Here is a 19028-nt window from a genome sequence, read left to right as displayed (position 1 = left end):
TCCTCTAGCATTCATTGTTGATGATGCAGCGCAGCTGTTGACATCATATTGACAAGCAGAGAAAGGGATACCAACAAAACAATGCCCACTTAACAGCAACTCATGTCTGCTTCGTTTATTGTTCGTGAGCTGATAGATACAGTGAAGTTGCAGCGACATTCTAATGATGCAAAGATTGTTCATGTACGAGAGGAAGGAGATGATAAGCAAGCTGACGCCATCTACTGCCTATGTATGGATCAGTCGTCGCAGTGGAGGAATCTGGCCAGTGATTCGAGTTCCCGATCCAAACTGGTTTGAGCTGGATCACACATCCAGTCCTCGAGCATCCCCTCGTTTGCGGCGTAGAGATCGCAACGCGAGTCGTCTCCACACAGCGAAACCAAATTGAGGTGTGGAACCTGCACGGCGGAGGCGGCTTCGCCCGCGTCGGAGCTCATCAACAAGTCCCACCAGTTCCCTTCCGTAAGATTCGAGAAGGACTCACCGGGCACCGACTCCGGTGCCTTCTCGGCCTCGGAGACAGCAACCAAGTCTCCCTCTCTACTTACCTGCACGAAGTGGTGCAGACTGGAGAGCACCACGGCGGGCTCGTGCTGGTTCTGCACTTTCTTCCTCAAGTAAGTATTCCAGTAATTCTTGATCTCGTTGTCTGTTCGACCGGGCAACCGCCCGGCAATCAGCGACCACCTGCGGAGAAGATTCAGAACTCTCGTCGATGAGAGTAAGTACTCACAGCAGGAGAGTACCTGTTCCCTATGAGCTTGTGGAGTCGGATGATGAGGTCCTCTTCCTCCAGAGAAATGTTCCCTCGCTTGATATCAGGCCTCAGGTAGTTCAGCCAACGAAGACGGCAGCTCTTCCCGCACCTCTTGAGTCCTTCAACCAAAAGACAGAATTAGACAGCTGCCGTGCTCGGCTGTACGTACAACAGCAAGCCTGCATCTGAGCAGCTCCACAGAGAGAGTCAGGTTTTCGTCTGCACCTGCTTTCTTGGGGAGGCTTCTCCATCTTCCTTCCCCGTGGGTCTTGATGTAAGCTTCCAAAATCCCGTCCTCCTCTGCAGTCCAAGCACCTCTCTTGAGATCCGTCTCTTTAGCGCAGCAAGGCTTCCTTCCCATTCCGAATCCTAAGAAGTAGAATCTTTTGGCAGACTATTTCTTCGGATTAAGACTGCAGAACATATTCCCCTCCGTGCGCAGCCACGGTTTATAAGCCGAGTTGGTGATGCTGTTCACATGTGAGGAATCTGAATCCTGCGAGCCTTGGCGGTACTGCATGTGTCAACCCATAATACGCAGCTATCTTTTCATTAGGTACAAGGAATAATAAGAACCCCTATAACTACAGGATTAGTAGCTAACCACGTTGATCGGTGGCCTATTAGCCTAAATGCTAAGGCTACCTATACAATTTCATTACGTTTAAGGTTTATGATTTTATTGCAGACTCACAAGTCTTTCTTGCTCTCTCGATCGGACTACCAGTGCACGTCACCTAATCACTTCACCTGCCCTTCTAACTGGAACGTGGCAAACCTACCCTTCGCACCATTTCAAGGTTGCTTCACCACAACTGTTCACAATGCATACTATTAGATATTTAATAGATTCTAAAAGTTATTGGCGAATAAAAAGAGAATCCTAATCCTAACCTTGATGAATTATGATGGTAATATAGATAGTCAAAAAAAAAAAAAAAATGGTTTGTATGTCATAGTTTCAATTTATGATCATTTAGATTTCAATCTTGATTATTCTAACACAAACTTGTCAATGGTGGCGACCACCGGTGCAAGCTTGTGCTGACTGATGCACGGTGTTGGTAAATAGATGCATCGTGGCTAGTGAATCAGCACGGTTAGGTTCACGGGTCGATGTAGGAGTCTACGATCGGTCGAACAGGTTGTCAATGTTGATTACACCCGCGGGTTGGGATGCCACGTCCGTCTGAGGAAGGCGTCTCTCGGTATGGATGTTGGCGTCATCTTCAGGAGAGCGCCTCTCGATCGGGGTGGTCGCGCTTCCAGGGATGTTCACGCTCCTGCACACAAGGCTCTCGTCGGGTGGTTCCCGACTTTGGCCCCTCAACGATTAAGTTAGTGCTTGGTTTTTCTTTTTTTTTCCTCCCCTGACCAGATGCTAGTCAAGGGCTTTTTATACTACTGTGAGAGGATCAGCCATATGCGGGTTTGGCACGATAGTCGATCATCGAGGGGCAAGATGATACCTTCGTACGATCGTCGTTCCGAGCTTGTCGAGACAAAATGTCCCGAGGGGTGTCTTATTCATATCCTGACTCGACGCATGAGAATATTTTTTTTTATTGATCTGACGGTGTCGTGGCGCGAAAATATGCCTTATCACACGGCATCTACTATAGACCGTCGAGCAAGAGTAAAGGAACGGAAGATGGATGTGTATTCTCTTGCAACATTAAATTCATCTGTCCTTGCGACACACTTCGTCATCACCTGTTCCTCGTCCCTGCCTTTGGATCGTCAATCAAATGAGGAGACACAGAAAATTCTCAATGACCGATGTTGATGTTACAGCAAGCCTACGTTGGACAGTCAAATTTTGTCGCATGCTTTCTATTTGGATATCCGAAATCGGAATTGATTAGTATAATATTTCATAAGTAATAATTTCTCATATTCGAATTTATCATTTGATCTTATGAAAAAATTTATAACAAAATTATTTGATGTAATAATTTTTTTTCTAAAAAAATTGTGCTATGTAACCTTAATGAGATTATGCAGCAAATTGTACTGAAAATCACGAGGAAATAATTGTTGGAGAATTTAGTGTCTTTTATTATTATTATTATTAAAAATTTTACTGATAATTTTTTGTTATTTATAATCTTATTTTGATAATTTTTAATATTCTAATATATCCTTCTATAAATGGACATAAATATCTTCAACTTATCGCTTAATTCAAACAAAATATTCCAACTCCTTTCAAATTATTTTTCTTTCCCTTCTTTCAAGATGGTCGAAGCAACATGGGTACGATTAGGGTTCTAGAGATGATTAGATGGGATGTAGGTAGGGATTTGACATAAGGATTATGGGTATAATTGATCAATATATAAAATGAGTTACGCAAAGTAACGATAATTGAGAGGTCATGCGAAATAAGGATAAAATGGATAATTGAGGGGTTCTATTTAGTATAATTATATTTTATTATTTTCTTAAATGATTTATGAAGCAACGGAGTTTTCAGTAGCAAAATTTTTTTTTGAGTCCAATATTAATGACAATTCGAACCTTAACTACTAGGATTTCATAGGAGGTAAACAAGATTATATTGATGATATGGATATAAAAAACATGACCATAGATTAACCTTCTCTTAATCTATCTGAACGAGGGAGCAAAAAAAAATTAAATAACAAAAGTTATACATTATATATAGAATAAGTCATAGTGTTAGGATCTAATTTGGTTAACTGGTAAAGGTCTTATCATATCACCATTGTACCTCAAAAGGCTTAGATCGTCATGATATGACAAGTTGGAATCCAAATGTCGAACATAACTTTCTTCGAGAATAAGCAAAGAAAAAAGAAAAAGGAAAAAAAACAACGAGATTTGATCCTAAAATTTTAATATTTATAGTCATCCATGCATATTGATATTTTCTCTCTCATGCTTTAATTTATAAGATTCTCATATTACATGAACATTTTTTAACTAGAGTTCATACTATTGCAAATAATCAATCAATTACCAGTGTTCTTATCTCTTTTTTAGTTATATAATTCATAAGTATTTATCAATCTTTTTTTTTAATATCATGAACATTTATCGAACATCATCAAACATCATGGTTGGCCAAAAGCATACATATTTTCAACATGAATCTTGTCATATATTTGGCCTATGCAATAAGCATATAATGCTCAACAATGTTATAGGTGAGAGAAGCAAGCGATTCACAAGCATAAATGGTTGGGTTTATGGTGATCAAAGTGTCTAAGTTTGTGCCCATAGTCCCTCGTCATCAAAGAGACATCTGAGTGGTAATGGTAGATCAAAGAAGTGAAAGTTCAATAATAGAAGAAAGAGAAAATTGTTCTTCATCAAAGAAAGAGTGGTAATAGTAGAAGAAAGAAGAGTAAGAATCAAAGCAAACATGTGACACGGTAGACGCCACCACACAAAGCAATAATAATATAGGCTCAAAGCAAGGACGAAAGATTCCAAGTATATATCAACACCTCATGCACGTGATGAGGAGTTCGATCGTTCCCTTTAATCTTTTTTCTATTAGCTACAAAGTCTACAATGCCAAATGCTATCTCACCATCAACAACGGTTGAGAACAAGTTATTAGTAACATTTCGGAATTATGTTGGCATATTCTTCTATTCTTCCATAAGAAAACAAGAACAGTATCATCTTCTACGTTAGAGGTCGAGAATAAAGATGAAAGTGTCATCTTGTGCTCTAAAAAACATTATCGAGATCAAGGATGATGGTAGTGTTTTATATGTCAATAGGCATTCGAAGATGATCTACCACGTTATGGGCACTTTCCAACTTGTTGAATCATCGAACACACCAAAAGGACACAAAATTGTATTATAGTATGCCAACAACCATCATGCCATATCTCAAGTGAATATTGTATGTAATAAACATGGTATAAAGTGATACATGCATGTCCAGTGCAATCATAATTATAAGGGTACGGATTTGATACAAATAATGATTTTGGACTCCGAACTATCTTAGTTAAATGATTTTGAAAGATCATGTACAAGTAATATTGCAAATTAATATAGTATAGTCGGATTTAATCTAATATGCTAAATAAATTAGCTTCCGAACATGACAAGGAACCTACTGACTGTATTATAACATAAAGAGAATATTCGCTCATTAAGTAAGTGGTTATAAAATTAACGTATAGAAGTAATATTAAACTCTTTATAATTTTTTACACCTACCGTATATGAATACTGACTTTATTGTTAGAGGAGTTTTATTGTACGTACTCGAACAAAGTAAGATGAGATACGAGATATAAACACTTTTTACCATCGATTGAAAGTTATCCTCGTATACTCATGATTCTCACATTACATCCTCTCAAGAAGAACTTATTTTCTATTCTAGATATAGCATTGTTTGAAAAAAGAGACCAATTACATCAGGGTCAACAATCAAAATATCATATCAAAAATATTAGATTTGATATTCGACTCAAATCTATACAGATAGTATAATGTCCACCTAAATCACTATGGGCATATAGACATAAGATCGGTTGCCCAATCACTTTGTAAGATTTCAAAGGATTTAGGCATTGGATGCTTAATCTCATGCGTTAAACATTCATAGTTACTATGTGATTTATTGTTCATTCTATAAATTCCAAAATATTAATCCATAGTATGAAACTTATGCTTAGTAATTCAGTGTGCTATTAGATAGTCTAAAATGTCAACTATTTAGACTAATTTTGACTGGATTCTTTTGGTAGACAAAATAACCTTTCTAAATTAACTTGATATTATTAATAGACTCTTAAACAATATGCAGGTAATTTGTGCTTCTTTCCTTACAAAGCATCAACTTGGTCATCTAATTTGCTCACACGATATCTAATATCTTATGCAAACTAAAGACAAACACTTAGCCATCGGATGATGAGTTGTGTGAAATCCAAATGGGTCCCTAAAGTATTACCAAAATCTTATAGAGTTTAGATCCAAATCTTGCATCAACGTTAGGTTCGCTCTACTTGTCTTCTGGCCTCCTCTTATAGAAGCTAACTTGTATTGGCATGACATGTGTCAACATGATTAATCTATCAATAACAATAGGAAATAAAACATCTTAAAAAATCCTACCTAATAATAGAGTTAATTTTTTTTTTTAAATACCGGTTAGATTAACTGGTAAAAATCTTGATGGTCGATAGTAAGCTCTTAAGATTGAATTTTATTTTCACCATTTATCTTTGTAGTAAAAAAAAGAAACAAAAGAAAGAAACTCCTCACCTTAGAATCATGAATTATTGGGATTCATGTGCACCAAAACGTATTGCTTGGCGATCAAAGTACTCCAAACTCTATAAACTCACATGTAGTTCCATACAAATAAGACCTCTACATGTTCATAGCAAAAACTATAGTTGTCTTGTTAAGAGTTTAAATCTTACTAGTGTACAACGAGTGCTAGACTTAAATCAAACTTAGTTCTCAATCCTTAGAAAAGTAGATAATGGGAAATTCCTCCATAATATGACCATAGTTAGAACCACGAATTCCAATTTCATGGTCATAAGATGACCCCAAGATCCAAACCGAAAAACACACTGCTTCATTTACCACAAAGTTTTTATTCTCTCTTAAAATCTAAACTCACTCAAATTCATAGTTAAATCTTCATCTACATCCATACCCTTTTGGTGGAACGCAATGCGACATATTATTGTAATTTAGAACTAGTGTTTTTTTTTCTTAAAATAATCAGTAGATAAATGCCCAAAATGTTCATTCCCAATCATCCTTGTAAGCTTGTACTTAGCGATTGCTAAGTTAATGGAATTGACCTAACAACACCACGCCATGTGATCCCAAATCTAGTTGGAATGTTCGCTAAGAACGCACGAGTCCTTTGAAGGGCTGATGCGAGATGCTGAAAGCGACTTCGTATGATGCTTAATTCGCCTTCCTCGGTAGCTATAAGGCATGCACAGAGGCTTTTATGACATGGAAGAAGACCCACCCAAGTAAACCTATCACCACAAGAATTAATGCAACTCTCGATCAATCTCCTAAGCTAAAAATTGGTTCTCACAATCTAAACTTTTTTCCTCATGAACATAAAAGGATAGAAAGGCCAAAAAACCCATGTGGTCTTTGCAGGACTTGTGCTAGTTGGTTTGGTGTGTGTCCTCACTCGTTGATGCAAGATAGAATTCACTCGTTTCCTCTCTGCGGAAATTATTGTGGGACTCATGAGGTTGAAGACCACATCGTTGTGCTTGTCCTTATGTGCTCTCTATAGGTCCCATGTCGTACAATGATCTCAATATTTTGTAGCAATGTCTTGCAGAAAGGCTTGTTTTTGGACCCAGCATCCTAATGTTATTATTTGGCACCTTTGGCCAGCCGTTCCATGCATCCATCATACATTTACATACATGGCCTTTTATTTACGGGATGTGCCCCTATCTTCCTTTCAACCAGCATTAGTATTTTGAGCCTCACTCAGAAATGGCCGATCTCGTAAAGCGAACACTTGTACATATAAGAACGTAGTCTTATATAAGAACTCATCCTTATTCTTATTATTATTATTACCGTCATCATCATCGGCATCATCATCATGTCAATATCTACTGTTTCATGTTGGCCTTTAGGTCGCGTAGCTGAAGTAATCGAACCGTGTGGAATACTGTACATGCATTCACATGCGTCGGCTTTACATATGCATGCATAGCATGGCATGAATATGAAACCATCATGCGCGAGGTTATATGTGACTCGGTGTCACCAAGTAATACTCACCATGTAAGACCCAGTAGAGCAGTGCTTGGAGGTGTTCTTCCTGGTCTATATAGCCTTAGATGTTGATTTCGTGAGGTAGATATATGTTTACGTGGATGTGATCAGAAAGAGAGGAGAGAGATGGGGAGAAGGCCTTGTTGTTCTAAGGAGGGACTCAACAGAGGAGCATGGTCTGCTCGTGAGGACAATATCCTTGTCGACTACATCAGAACTCATGGCGAAGGTAAATGGAGAGACCTTCCCAAGAGAGCAGGTAAGGTTTAGTTCCTCTCGGAAGCATTCATCGATCTTCCTGTTCGTCCTCTAATCAAGCAAGCATGTTTCGGGAGTTAGGGTTGAAGAGGTGTGGTAAGAGCTGCCGGCTGCGGTGGTTGAATTACCTGAGGCCGGACATCAAGAGAGGCAACATCACACATGATGAAGAGGATCTCATCATCAAACTCCATGCACTTCTCGGGAACAGGTAGTTGTTTCTTACACTTGAATGATCTCCAAGAACTCAGATCACTTCACTTGATTTATGTTGCTGTGTGTCTGTAGATGGTCCCTAATAGCAGGCAGATTGCCGGGGCGAACAGACAATGAAATCAAGAACTACTGGAACACAAACCTAAGCAAGAAGACGACGCCTCCGCTTTGCACCAAAGGGTCATCGAAAGGAAAGGAGGAGAAGAAAGTGGGGTCGTCGGAGGAGTTGAAGGCAGCAGGTGAGCAACTTCCCGCCCATGTGATTCAGACCAAGGCCGTAAGGTGCACCAAAGTCTACCTCCCATCGCCACGAGATGATCCACTGACCACGGGCCCCAGTTCCGAGCTTACTCACGGCGAGAGCCTTTCGTCGTCGGTGCCTCGAGACGCCGATCCCGCAAGCTTCCTTGACGACTTCGACATGGATGAGTTCATGTCGAGCTTCCAGGAGGACGGCCTCCTGCAACTCTGCGTTGACGAAGCCCGCGAAGACGCCAGCTACGCACGTGAAGATGCCGACGATGACTCGCTATGGTTTTGTGACCCCATGCAGATGGATCTGAGCGATGGTAACAGTTGCACAGAATCACAGGTAGCCGCTGAGGTTGAGAGATTGACGTATCTGATAGATTGTGAAGAAGAAGCGCAAGACAAATAGTTGCGGTAAAGGGACAGCTCTTTTTATGGGGAGATCCCACTTCCGGTATGTATCAGATGCACCTCTGCTAGCTTCTGCTGCCTGTTCGCGGAATGTCACTCAGATATATCAACAAGAAAAGTAATTAGAATTAATATGATGTCAAATTATGTCTTTAATTTAAGTTCATATGTATATGATAATCGTAGTCCTTTCTAAAATCTAAATGTAGTCCTTTTTAAAATAATAGTAATAAGATACTACTAACCTAAAATCAGATCAAATAGAAAAAAACCTAAGACATAAATAATATATATATATATATATATATTGAATTAAAAAAAATATTTTTAAGATCTTAAACGACTCTTAGACTTGTGTCATATAGACTTAAATACTTAGACTTAGATAGATCTACACATATAAATTTAATTTATTTAGAGGTATAGAATAACAACTTAAACCAAAAGATCCTTATCTTTAGAAGTATATCTAATCAATTTACTTAAAAGATAAGATAAAAAATAATAAACTAAAATCTTCCTAAAGATATACTTCAAATCTTAATACTCCCCCTTAAATTATATTTTTGAAGATAAATCTTAGCTTTCTTTAAAGATCTTCAAGCAATCCTTTTGAGAGAGATTTATTAAGGATATTATCTTTGCTTTGATCTCGATAATTTTAATAACTCATTGCTTGAAAAATTAGATTTATAGCTAATGTCAATATATTTTGATTCTGAAATTGCAAAATAGTTGATTTATTAATTTGATAGTAAACGTCATTGATTAAATGTCTTAACCATATATATTTTTTAGTAGCAAGTGAAGAAATCTTGTATTCTACTTCGGAAAGAAAGATTAATTATTATTGTTTATTATACCGTGAGATACAAGCAAAATCATATTAAAAGAAATAATCATAAATCTATGATTATCCAAATCATCTCCTTGCATAATTTTACAATTCATGATGTTTGTCCTTCAAATTCAAGATTTATCTCATACATTTAAAAACTTGCTTTGCTACTTCAAGATGTGATTTTTTTTTGGAGTTTACATGAAATGACTTGCAAGACCACTTAAAAATATAATATTTGATCTTATAATTGTCAAGTAAATAAGATTACCAATAAAAACATGAAAATATTGAGGAAACCTTACTATTATTATAATTTAGCTTTATAATTATATCAAATGGAGTAGAAACCTACTTACTTTTATTAATTATAAACATTTCAATAATTTTTTTTTGCATAGCTTATCTGAGAGATAAATATATCTTCTTCTTTTTTGTTACATTCATTACATTTAAACTAGGAAAAATATTAAGCTCCCATAAGACTTTCATTTTAAACTAGAGAAATATCATTATAAAACCTCTATTTTGTTATTATCAATGATAATCATATCATCCAGACAATAACATGTAGACTTTTTTACTTTTTAATAAATAAGCTATATCTAAAAAAGAAGAATAATAATCACAGAAATATAAGTATTAAATAATTTATTCTCTGTGAACTTACTTTAACTCATAGAGTGTTTTCTTGAGTTTACAAGCATAATTTAGTTTGAAATATAAGTATTAAATATTCCAGTAATTATTCTATATAAATATCCTTATCAATTTTATCATATAAGAAGGCATTCTTCACAAAGCTTCTATTTAATATTAGTTACTAAAGCAATCTTCAACCTGACAGAAATCATCTTGGCTATAGGGCTAAATATTTTCTCTTAATCTTCTTCGTATTTTTGAGAAAATATTTCTCTTAATCTTCTTTATAAGTTTTACCTTATAAAGATCAATATTTCATCTGACTTATATTGCACCTTATAAACCTATTTGTAAGTAATTAGATCAATATTTACAGGTTTTAGCATAAGATCCTAAGTTTCATTTTTATGAAGAGCTTTCATTTCTTCATCTGTGGCATCTTTCCACTCTTTAACATCTATGGCTTCATCAAAACAAGTAAGCCTAATATTATCAATTGATTTTTTTAAAAAATTAACATATGCATATATTGTCTCAATTTAAAAATAATTTTTTTAATATTTTCTTAATGTTGTAATTCTTATTTCATGAATATCAGTACTCCCTTTATCACTTTGCTCCACCATTGGTGATAAAGAAAATAATAGAAGTGGATAGAGAAAAAAAGATGAGCCAAAATCCATAATAGCACTAAATAACAAAAAATATGATTTTAAACATATATCACTTTTAATTAATATTTTTTAAAAAAATAACTTATGAATGATAACAAGAAAGAAACTTTATTTCATGCCACATACGTATATGTTTGCGGATTGACATTTGATTTCTTACCAAATATGAGCTTGATTAGATAAAAGAAGTTCAATTAATAACATAAATTATATATCAAACCTTTTGCCCATAAAACTCTAGGTAACTTCATTACATCGAATTAACACTTATAAGTTTTTGTTCTGTCATATCATTTTATTATGATATATTTACATATATAAGTTCTCTTTTTTTATATCATGTTTTTTACAAAAGAAGAAGAATTTATCAAAGTGAACTCCACATCATTATTGTTGTATAACTTTTTAATTTTTTCTTTCAATAGCACTCTCAACAATTAACTTGAATACTTAAGATTTTAAAAATACTTTTTATTTTTTTCTTCACATAGTAAACCCAAATAAACCTTATAAAATTATCAATAAAGATAAATATATAATTTGAACATAAATAAGATGAAGCTTGAGTAGGACAAATAGATGATTGTGAATAAACTCTGAGGAAAATTTATACTTTAAAAATGTGATCTATCAAAAAGTTGTTTGTGTATCTTGCCATATTGACAATATTCACGAGCTTCATTACTGTTAAAAAATAATAAGATTGAAAAAAAATCATTAATTAGACTTATATGCATTATATCCAAATCTAAACACAGATTTAGATGGATCAACACCATGTATTTATTAAATAGATGTTGAATAATAATTACTGAAACTCTATCTAATTAATTTTATTTAAAAGATAATAATATAAAATCTTCTAAAATATATACCTTAAATCTTAATAGTAACTTCAATTTGGAATTGTTTCTCAATAACAAAAGATTCGAGTCATAAAAAAACCTCTTCATTTTTATAATTTTTTTATAAATGATCATGAAAATAAATTAAAGGCTAAACATTTTATTAAATTTTGAGCTTATCTCCTTCGCCTACATAAAGTTACCTATTATTAAGACTCACTTGTGGAAATTTGAATTTAAAGTATGTATGGTAATAATATTTGAACTCTTTGAATAAGATCCCAACACAAAAAAGAAAGCTTCAATATCAATCAACTAGAAAGAAAAGAAAGAAGGAAATACTTATACTTACAAATCCTTGAAAGGAAATAGTGCTTCATTTGCACATTAGATAGCTTTTACTGCCTATCTCTGAGAGAATCTCTTGCCTTAAAAGTTTGCATTTCCATTATTGATCAACCGACCCATTCAAGCTTAATATTGGCGCTTAACATATGCTTGTGAGATTTAATTGTAAATGTTGATTATTAATTGAGCCCACAAAAGATGACGAGTAGATGAATATTATTGGTTTGCTATCGAGCCCACACAAGAAGTTTTCATATATTGATCTTTACAGACAGAAAGAGTATTTATTATTTTATTAATATAGATAATTTTAATGAGAAAGGAGTTGAAGCACAGCATAGATATTAGGAGTCATATGTATCTTATTAATATAATATATCGTTCATTATCTATTAGTCCGGAAAATGATAGATTTAATAATAATAATAATAATAATAATAATTTTTTTATTTTTTTTTATATAATTAAAGAAATTTCTGTTTTTTCATAAAACAAACAAAAAAAATCTAATTAAATCGCACATAATAGAATACGAATAGTGAGCTTTCTATTTAAATGCGCGTTCGGAACCGCTGCTCTTCCAAGGAAGCGACCGCTAGGGTTTGAGAGTCTTCCGCCGCATCCGAAACTCACTGGGGTTTTGCTGACCGCGAAGCAATCACGACTCGCAATCGAAGCCCTCGATTTCTCTCTCTCTCGTCCTGCAATGGCGTTTTGGGGTCAGAAATCGTCTCGATTGCAGTTTTCGTTCCACCTTTCTACCTCCGAATCTGTTCTTTCTGACTCGCTTTGTTTGCGTCCCTCTGCATCTCAGGCGTCGAGGTGAAGCCTGGGAAGCCCTACACTCATGTCTACGACGAAGCTCGAGGAAGGCTTCGCATCACTACGGTGCTTTTCCTCGTCAAATCGAAGATGCCGCTTGGATGTAATTGATGGATTAGGGCTTTTCTGTTAACAGAGAATTCATTCTTCTTGTTTTCTGTTAATACAGGCGACGTTGGGGAATGGCAAGGCGACGGCGAAGAGCGTGGTGCAGTGCAATGTTGGCAAGAAAAGCCCTATTTTGCTCTGTAGCTTGGTTCCTGATAAAGCTGAGTCGTGCCATTTGGAACTCGAGTTTGAGGAGGATAACGAGGTTGTCTTTTCGGTCCTCGGGCAGAGAAGCGTGCACCTCAGCGGTTTCTATCCAGGTGCCCGCCGTGGCCACGGTGACGGAGGAGATGAGACGTATCCTTATCAATTTCAAGAATTAGTGTTTTAAGATGCTTTTCTTTGTTCTCCTGGTTTTATCCTTGAGTTGGTCTTCTAGTGATTCATATGGTGAAGATATTGGCGAGGAGGATTCAGAGAGCTACGGGAGCTTTGATACTGAGGAGGATGAGTATGAATCAGACTTTATCGATGATGGTGATATCGAAATGTTCCCCTCTTCCCCTCGGCGAAAAAGCAGTGGTAATTTTATTATGTTAATTGATTTATTGAATTGTTTGCCAAGTTACTTCAGAAGCATGATTTGGAAGGCAATTTTTCGTTCTTTGTGATGTATCTATGTCACATTATAGTGATGATCTTGTCTATTGGTGTTGTGGTATTTGCTAATTCGTGTCATGATTAACGTCTTTCCTGCTACAATATATAAATATCTTTTCAAGCTAAGATTGTTTGATATAGCTTTTACTAACAGTGTTGAGGATCATTTTTCTCAGGTGAAAAGTTTTAGAGGCTTGAATCGCAATAGTTATGGATTTTTAGTTGCAGTTTAATTATTGTCCTATATTCCTGCAAAACTATCTTGGTATTATTGTCCACAATAAATGCTATATGGTGTATGTAGGGCTGAAACTAGGGCAAGTTTGGATTGGGTTATTATTTGTGAACTGTCACCTAATGAGTCAACCCCATTGCTCAGTTCATAACCAAAAACGATGTGATGTCTAGCTTGGGCCATCAACGTTGGCTACCTGTCGAGCTTGGGTCTAGTTGGTCCATCGGGTTGGATGGGTCGGCCTGCAAAATGGGGAAACCTAAGTTGAAACTATTGAACTTTGTGATGCTTATAAAGATTATTGGCATTGAAAATATTATTTTTGAATTGGTGGCTCAGCAAGGTTGCAGAGGGGTTCTGGACAGTCTTTTATTCAAGGTCGGCACAATGGCTGTGCATTATGAGAGTGAGAGAAGGGCTTAATCACTCTCAAAAGCTATTGACAATCGCTAGAGTGGGAACTATGAGAATACTACCACCCTCCAATTCCATATTAAACTCTTATTCTAATTCCTCTTGTTTTCTTTGGAGAGTTTGACCACTTACCTCGTATCCTCAAATCCGAGCTTCACCATTTATTTGCATATATCTGACCAGAACTAGTCCACTGCAAGGTGATGGTTGTGTAGAGAGTTGATGATGATGATATGGCACCACGATTCCACTTTTTGGTGCAGTGGGGACAAGAGAGGTGGCGAAGCAAATGTATAGTGAGATGTTAATACATATTTTTAAGAGTTAATTGTGCATGTTTTCTTCTGTGAATTGTTAAAAGACTATAGTTTTGATAGTATCTACATCTATGAATTGAATGTAAAAGGTTGCTACTTGGGTTTAACTTGATTAGTGCCTAATCTTTTAGCTGGAAGTCTTTGTCTTTTTATTTGTTTCTATTTTGAACAGGAATTGTGCCAGACTGAATTTTGAGTTTGTATCAATTTCTAATATAAGAAAAAAAATGACTTGATCTTTTTATTAAAAAGAACAGCTAGTTTTCATAATTGAGTTTAACCAATGACATTTTCTGTGTCTCAAATTGGAATTGAACCAGTTGAACTGACTAATGGGTTGATCAGTTAGTTGGTTTGATGAGTTTAGTTATGTGGTTCTTGGTTGACCAACGAGCTTTTCATGGAATATTTTATAGAATATAGATAAGTATATTTGCCAACTTATAAGGTTCAATATAAACAAATAGTTTGATAAAAAAATATTAAATACAAAACAAAAAAGTAAAGACATTAATACATCATGTATGACAAAAATAGGAGAACACAAATATTGATACAAAATTTGCAGGCAGCATTTGACCTATTATATAGGTTTATACAATCTAGACATACACTAACCAATTGAAATGAACCAAATAAGTAGGTGGTTTGGTTGGTAAGGTTAGTAAATTCAACTTTATGTTGACCTTTAAGAATCGAAAGGCCTGTACTGAAATCAGATGGGTTGCTTTGCTTAACCATACTTTTCTGTTCAGATAATTGGTTTTCAAGGCCCCTGCTGTTTTGCTTTTTGTCAACTATCATCGATGGATGTTGATTATCCATCGGCGCATCCTTATAAATGTATTTAGTATGCATTAGCCATTGCATGATTGCTTTCTTTTTTATCTTTGACTAGTTTTATGTTGTTCCCATGGCCTTGTTAAATTGTCATCCTTTTCTTTTAAACATTTAGTCATAATTGATTATCCATTAGTTCATCTTGATCATTAATCATTTCATGATTGCTTTCTTGTTGATATTTGACTAGTTTTATACTGTTTCCATGATCTTGTTAATTGTATTGCCCTTTTCTTTTAAACATGTAGTCATAATTGAGGAGATTGTAGATGATGACAAGCCAGCACATGGGAATGGCATTCGTCGGCGTTTAAAGAAAAAGAGTCAACTGGTTGAAAGTGATAGTGGAGATGATGATACTAAACTTCAACTAGTTGTCAAGTCTAATAATAATACTGAAGTGTTTGAAAGTGAAGATGATGATGGCTTTCCAATCTCTTTTTCAGTAAAAAAGAAAGATGCTGCTAATAATTTTGAGGTAGATAAAAAATCAGGTAGTACAGTCAATGACGACAAGAAAATAAAGATTGATGCAATTAGTCAACGTGATGAATCTACAAGGTTTGACTTGTTTCAGAATGTGTTGCAACTTCTTTTTCTTATTGTATTACAGCGGCATGTCTGGATCTGTTTGAACAGGGATGCTACTCAGCCATGCGATTCTTCAGTAGCTTCTGTGGTTGTTCCTGAAACTGATGGCATCTCAAAGAAGAAAAAGAGGACAAGAGAAGATGTTGCAGAGGCAAAAACTGAGACCAATGAGAACAATCATATGATAGCACTCAGAATGGATGTGACAGAAAGTGATGGAAAGAAGAAAAAGAAGAAAGAGAAGACCAAGAAGGATAAGAAATCTGATGTAGGTGATGATTATGCAATGGAGAGAACAGAAGAAGGGTTTAACGGAGATGGGAATGAAGTTTTCAATGCCAGTAGCTTAGAGAAAAATCCTCCTCTTGAAGCTGAGAAGCTGCATTATGATCAGTGAGACTTATGACCATAATGACTTGATAACCCTTTGAATCTATCTATTGAATTATCTGCATATTGCAAAGTCCATTCTTCCTATTCATCTTTAGTTGTCTTCCTTTTGTTCTGCCCTGCAGTGATGGAAGTGCTAGTGGAAAAAAGAAGAAAAACAAAAAGAAAAGGGCCAAGGTTGATGAGGCTCATGAAAATGCTGGTGCAGATGCCGAAGCAGAATTGCAACAGGGAAGCCAGCATGGAACAAAAAGTAAGTTGGATTCTGATGGTACTGAGATGCAAGAGTCTGCAAATAATAACCACTCTGATAATCTCACAGTTGAAGAGCCACCTAAAGATAGGTAAGATATGGGACTCTTGTAAAAATGGTCTGTTATTTATATTGTTGTTTATGTGAAAATTTTATATGGTTAAGCAACGTATGCAGTGTTCCTGATGACAATGGTCTTGCACAAGATGCCAAGAAGAAGAAGAAGAAGAAGAAGAAGAAGGCAAAGAAGGACAAGAGCCATGATAAAGATTCAACCTCAAAGGAGGTATCTTTGAATCCACTAGAGGCAGAACACAAAGCTGAACCACAAAAAACAAGAACATTTTCAAATGGTTTGAGGATTGAGGAACTATCTATGGGCAAGCCTGATGGAAAAAAAGCTTCTCCTGGGAGTAGGGTATATTCATGAACCTAGAGATGCAACCATTTAGATCTTCCAGTATGTCGTTGTTACATTACTCCAAGTGTCTTTAAAGATTGGTTGTTTGTGTACAGTTCATCAATTAGTTCTCCCACATCTTTTTCTCCGTCAGCAGAGTCAGCATATTCTTTATCCTTTTATTGTTGTTCATCTAATATTTGGTTAGTAATCCTTTTGGTTTTTTCCCTTCAGGTTTCTGTTAACTATATTGGCAAGTTAAATAATGGAAAAATTTTCGACTCCAATGTTGGCAAAAGGCCCTTTAAATTCCGTCTTGGTAGGGTTATATTAAGCTGGTCTTTTGTTGGTTAACAACCTCCATTTAAACATGTTCTATATGTCTAATGTGAGAATTTTCATTTTAATTGTCAGGTGTTGGGCATGTCATTAAGGGATGGGACGTTGGCATTGCAGGTACATGCCAGTACACTATGCACACATTGTTCTAATCTGTTGCCAGAAACTAATGATGCATTTGATTGATTACCAGGCATGCGAATTGGGGACAAGAGGAGACTCATCATTCCACCATCTATGGGGTGTGTATTTCATCCTAATATATGTGCTTCAGTTGTTGCACATACAGAGCCTTTTGTCCTCTAATTTCTGTGTGCTGCTCTCTTTATGCAGTTATGGGGCTAGTCCTGCGGGGAAAATACCAGGGAATTCATGGCTTGTCTTCGATGTGGAGCTGGTGGACGTCAACTGAACTCTTCACTCCACGTGTGTGAGAAATTTTTGCTGGATAGTGGATACATTAGTTCTGATGTCATTTTTTACCATGCCATTGTGGTTGCGTTCTCCCGAAAATTTCTATACCAAGAGGTCTTTACAAACTTTAATTACTGATGCAATTTTTTCCCATGCATATGTATTCTCTCGTCCCAATAGTATATGCCAAGAGGTGTTTAATAACTTTACAGGGAAGTATTATTGCTCTTTTCACATTGCTTGGTAGTTATCCTCTTAATATTGGAGTGCCTCCTTGGTCAACTTACGAAGAATATCTTATTTGGAAGTTTAAGATTTTTTTTTCCCAAATTCCTGTTCATTTTTTTGGTCCTATCATTTTTTGTGCATCCTCTGGATTAATTAACTAAACCCAAAAAATTGTAGCATAATCGTGAGCCGTTGGATCCACTTTGAGACTGTTTTAGGATCCACATAATGTCACATTTGAGTTATTGAACCTTGGAACTTTGTGTTAGTCTGGATCTGCTGAAAATTCCAAAACCAAAAACAATTATATTGGTTAGCAATAATATAATGGAGAATATGATTGATTCTATTTTGATTCGAAATCTTGAGTTATTCAACTTTGTATTAATCTAGATCTACTGCCGAAATAATTAAAAAGATCCAAAACTAAAAGCAATCATATTAGTTAGTAATAATATAAAAAAGAATATTTTTTTTATAAATATTTAGAATGTTTTATGTTTAAATAGAAAAAAAAATTATTTTCAAGTAATATTTTTTAAAAAAATGTTCAATCAGTTAAAGTATTAATCGATAGCGGGTCATAAGCAAAGGTCTGTCCTCGTAAACACTACATCAAAAAGCAAAGGCACATTCAACGAAACGGAAGAGGTGATCAAGTCAGTGGGGGGTAAATTTCCTCTAATGGCACAGCATGAAGGTGATTCCATTAATAAGGGTGCGAGCTTGAATGATATAGTCCACTACCATCGAAACACGCCTTCCACTTTACTTTGTCCATTCATTTGATCCGATATCATTAGCACACAACTCATGTCCATGCCAAAGCGCAAGTGTTTGGTCTCCAAGATCCAAGCACTCGAACCGAAGCACAAAATTCTTGACCTTTTTATCATAATCTATTTTTTTTTTCGATCCTTATATCTTATTATCAAACACCCAAATTTTGCTTGATGATGTGATGAAATTTCGAGTTCTCAACCTCAAATACTACAATCCTCATTATTTATTTTCCATTATGCATGCAATTAAACCCGAATGAGTACTAGATTTGTTCATAAGGGTA

The 19028-nt window shown here is 35.6% G+C and overlaps 3 protein-coding genes across 4 annotated transcripts; 2 read left to right on the top strand and 1 right to left on the bottom strand.

Annotated features, from left to right (window-relative positions):
• On the bottom strand, positions 1-1298 carry LOC103977619 (transcription factor MYB1). The gene is made up of 3 exons (XM_009393185.3): positions 986-1298; positions 750-879; positions 1-690 (listed from the first exon to the last, which is right to left on the bottom strand). The coding sequence occupies exons 1-3, from the start codon at positions 1119-1121 to the stop codon at positions 240-242; spliced, it is 717 nt and encodes a 238-aa protein (XP_009391460.2). The 5' UTR covers positions 1122-1298; the 3' UTR covers positions 1-239.
• A 6215-nt stretch (positions 1299-7513) lies between these two features.
• On the top strand, positions 7514-8844 carry LOC135632640 (transcription factor MYB1-like). The gene is made up of 3 exons (XM_065141278.1): positions 7514-7789; positions 7870-7999; positions 8077-8844. The coding sequence occupies exons 1-3, from the start codon at positions 7657-7659 to the stop codon at positions 8660-8662; spliced, it is 849 nt and encodes a 282-aa protein (XP_064997350.1). The 5' UTR covers positions 7514-7656; the 3' UTR covers positions 8663-8844.
• A 3735-nt stretch (positions 8845-12579) lies between these two features.
• Positions 12580-17970, top strand: LOC135632298 (peptidyl-prolyl cis-trans isomerase FKBP53-like). 2 transcript variants are annotated; one of them, XM_065140749.1, is made up of 12 exons: positions 12580-12730; positions 12826-12899; positions 13003-13238; positions 13321-13463; positions 15596-15908; positions 15987-16331; positions 16454-16672; positions 16759-16999; positions 17216-17300; positions 17396-17437; positions 17514-17562; positions 17654-17970. In XM_065140749.1, the coding sequence occupies exons 1-12, from the start codon at positions 12718-12720 to the stop codon at positions 17730-17732; spliced, it is 1839 nt and encodes a 612-aa protein (XP_064996821.1). In that variant the 5' UTR covers positions 12580-12717; the 3' UTR covers positions 17733-17970. The 2 variants fall into 2 exon arrangements, with proteins under 2 accessions (XP_064996821.1, XP_064996822.1); XM_065140750.1 differs by lacking the exons at positions 17396-17437; positions 17514-17562; positions 17654-17970 and having other exon boundaries at positions 16759-17041; positions 17216-17255.
• Positions 17971-19028: the final 1058 nt, after the last annotated feature.

The sequence above is a fragment of the Musa acuminata genome, chromosome BXJ3-3, assembly GCF_036884655.1.
Source record: "Musa acuminata AAA Group cultivar baxijiao chromosome BXJ3-3, Cavendish_Baxijiao_AAA, whole genome shotgun sequence".
Classification (NCBI taxonomy): Eukaryota; Viridiplantae; Streptophyta; class Magnoliopsida; order Zingiberales; family Musaceae; genus Musa; species Musa acuminata.
The sequence above is the reverse complement of the archived record's forward strand: the minus strand, read 5'-3'. Positions and strand labels throughout refer to the sequence as shown.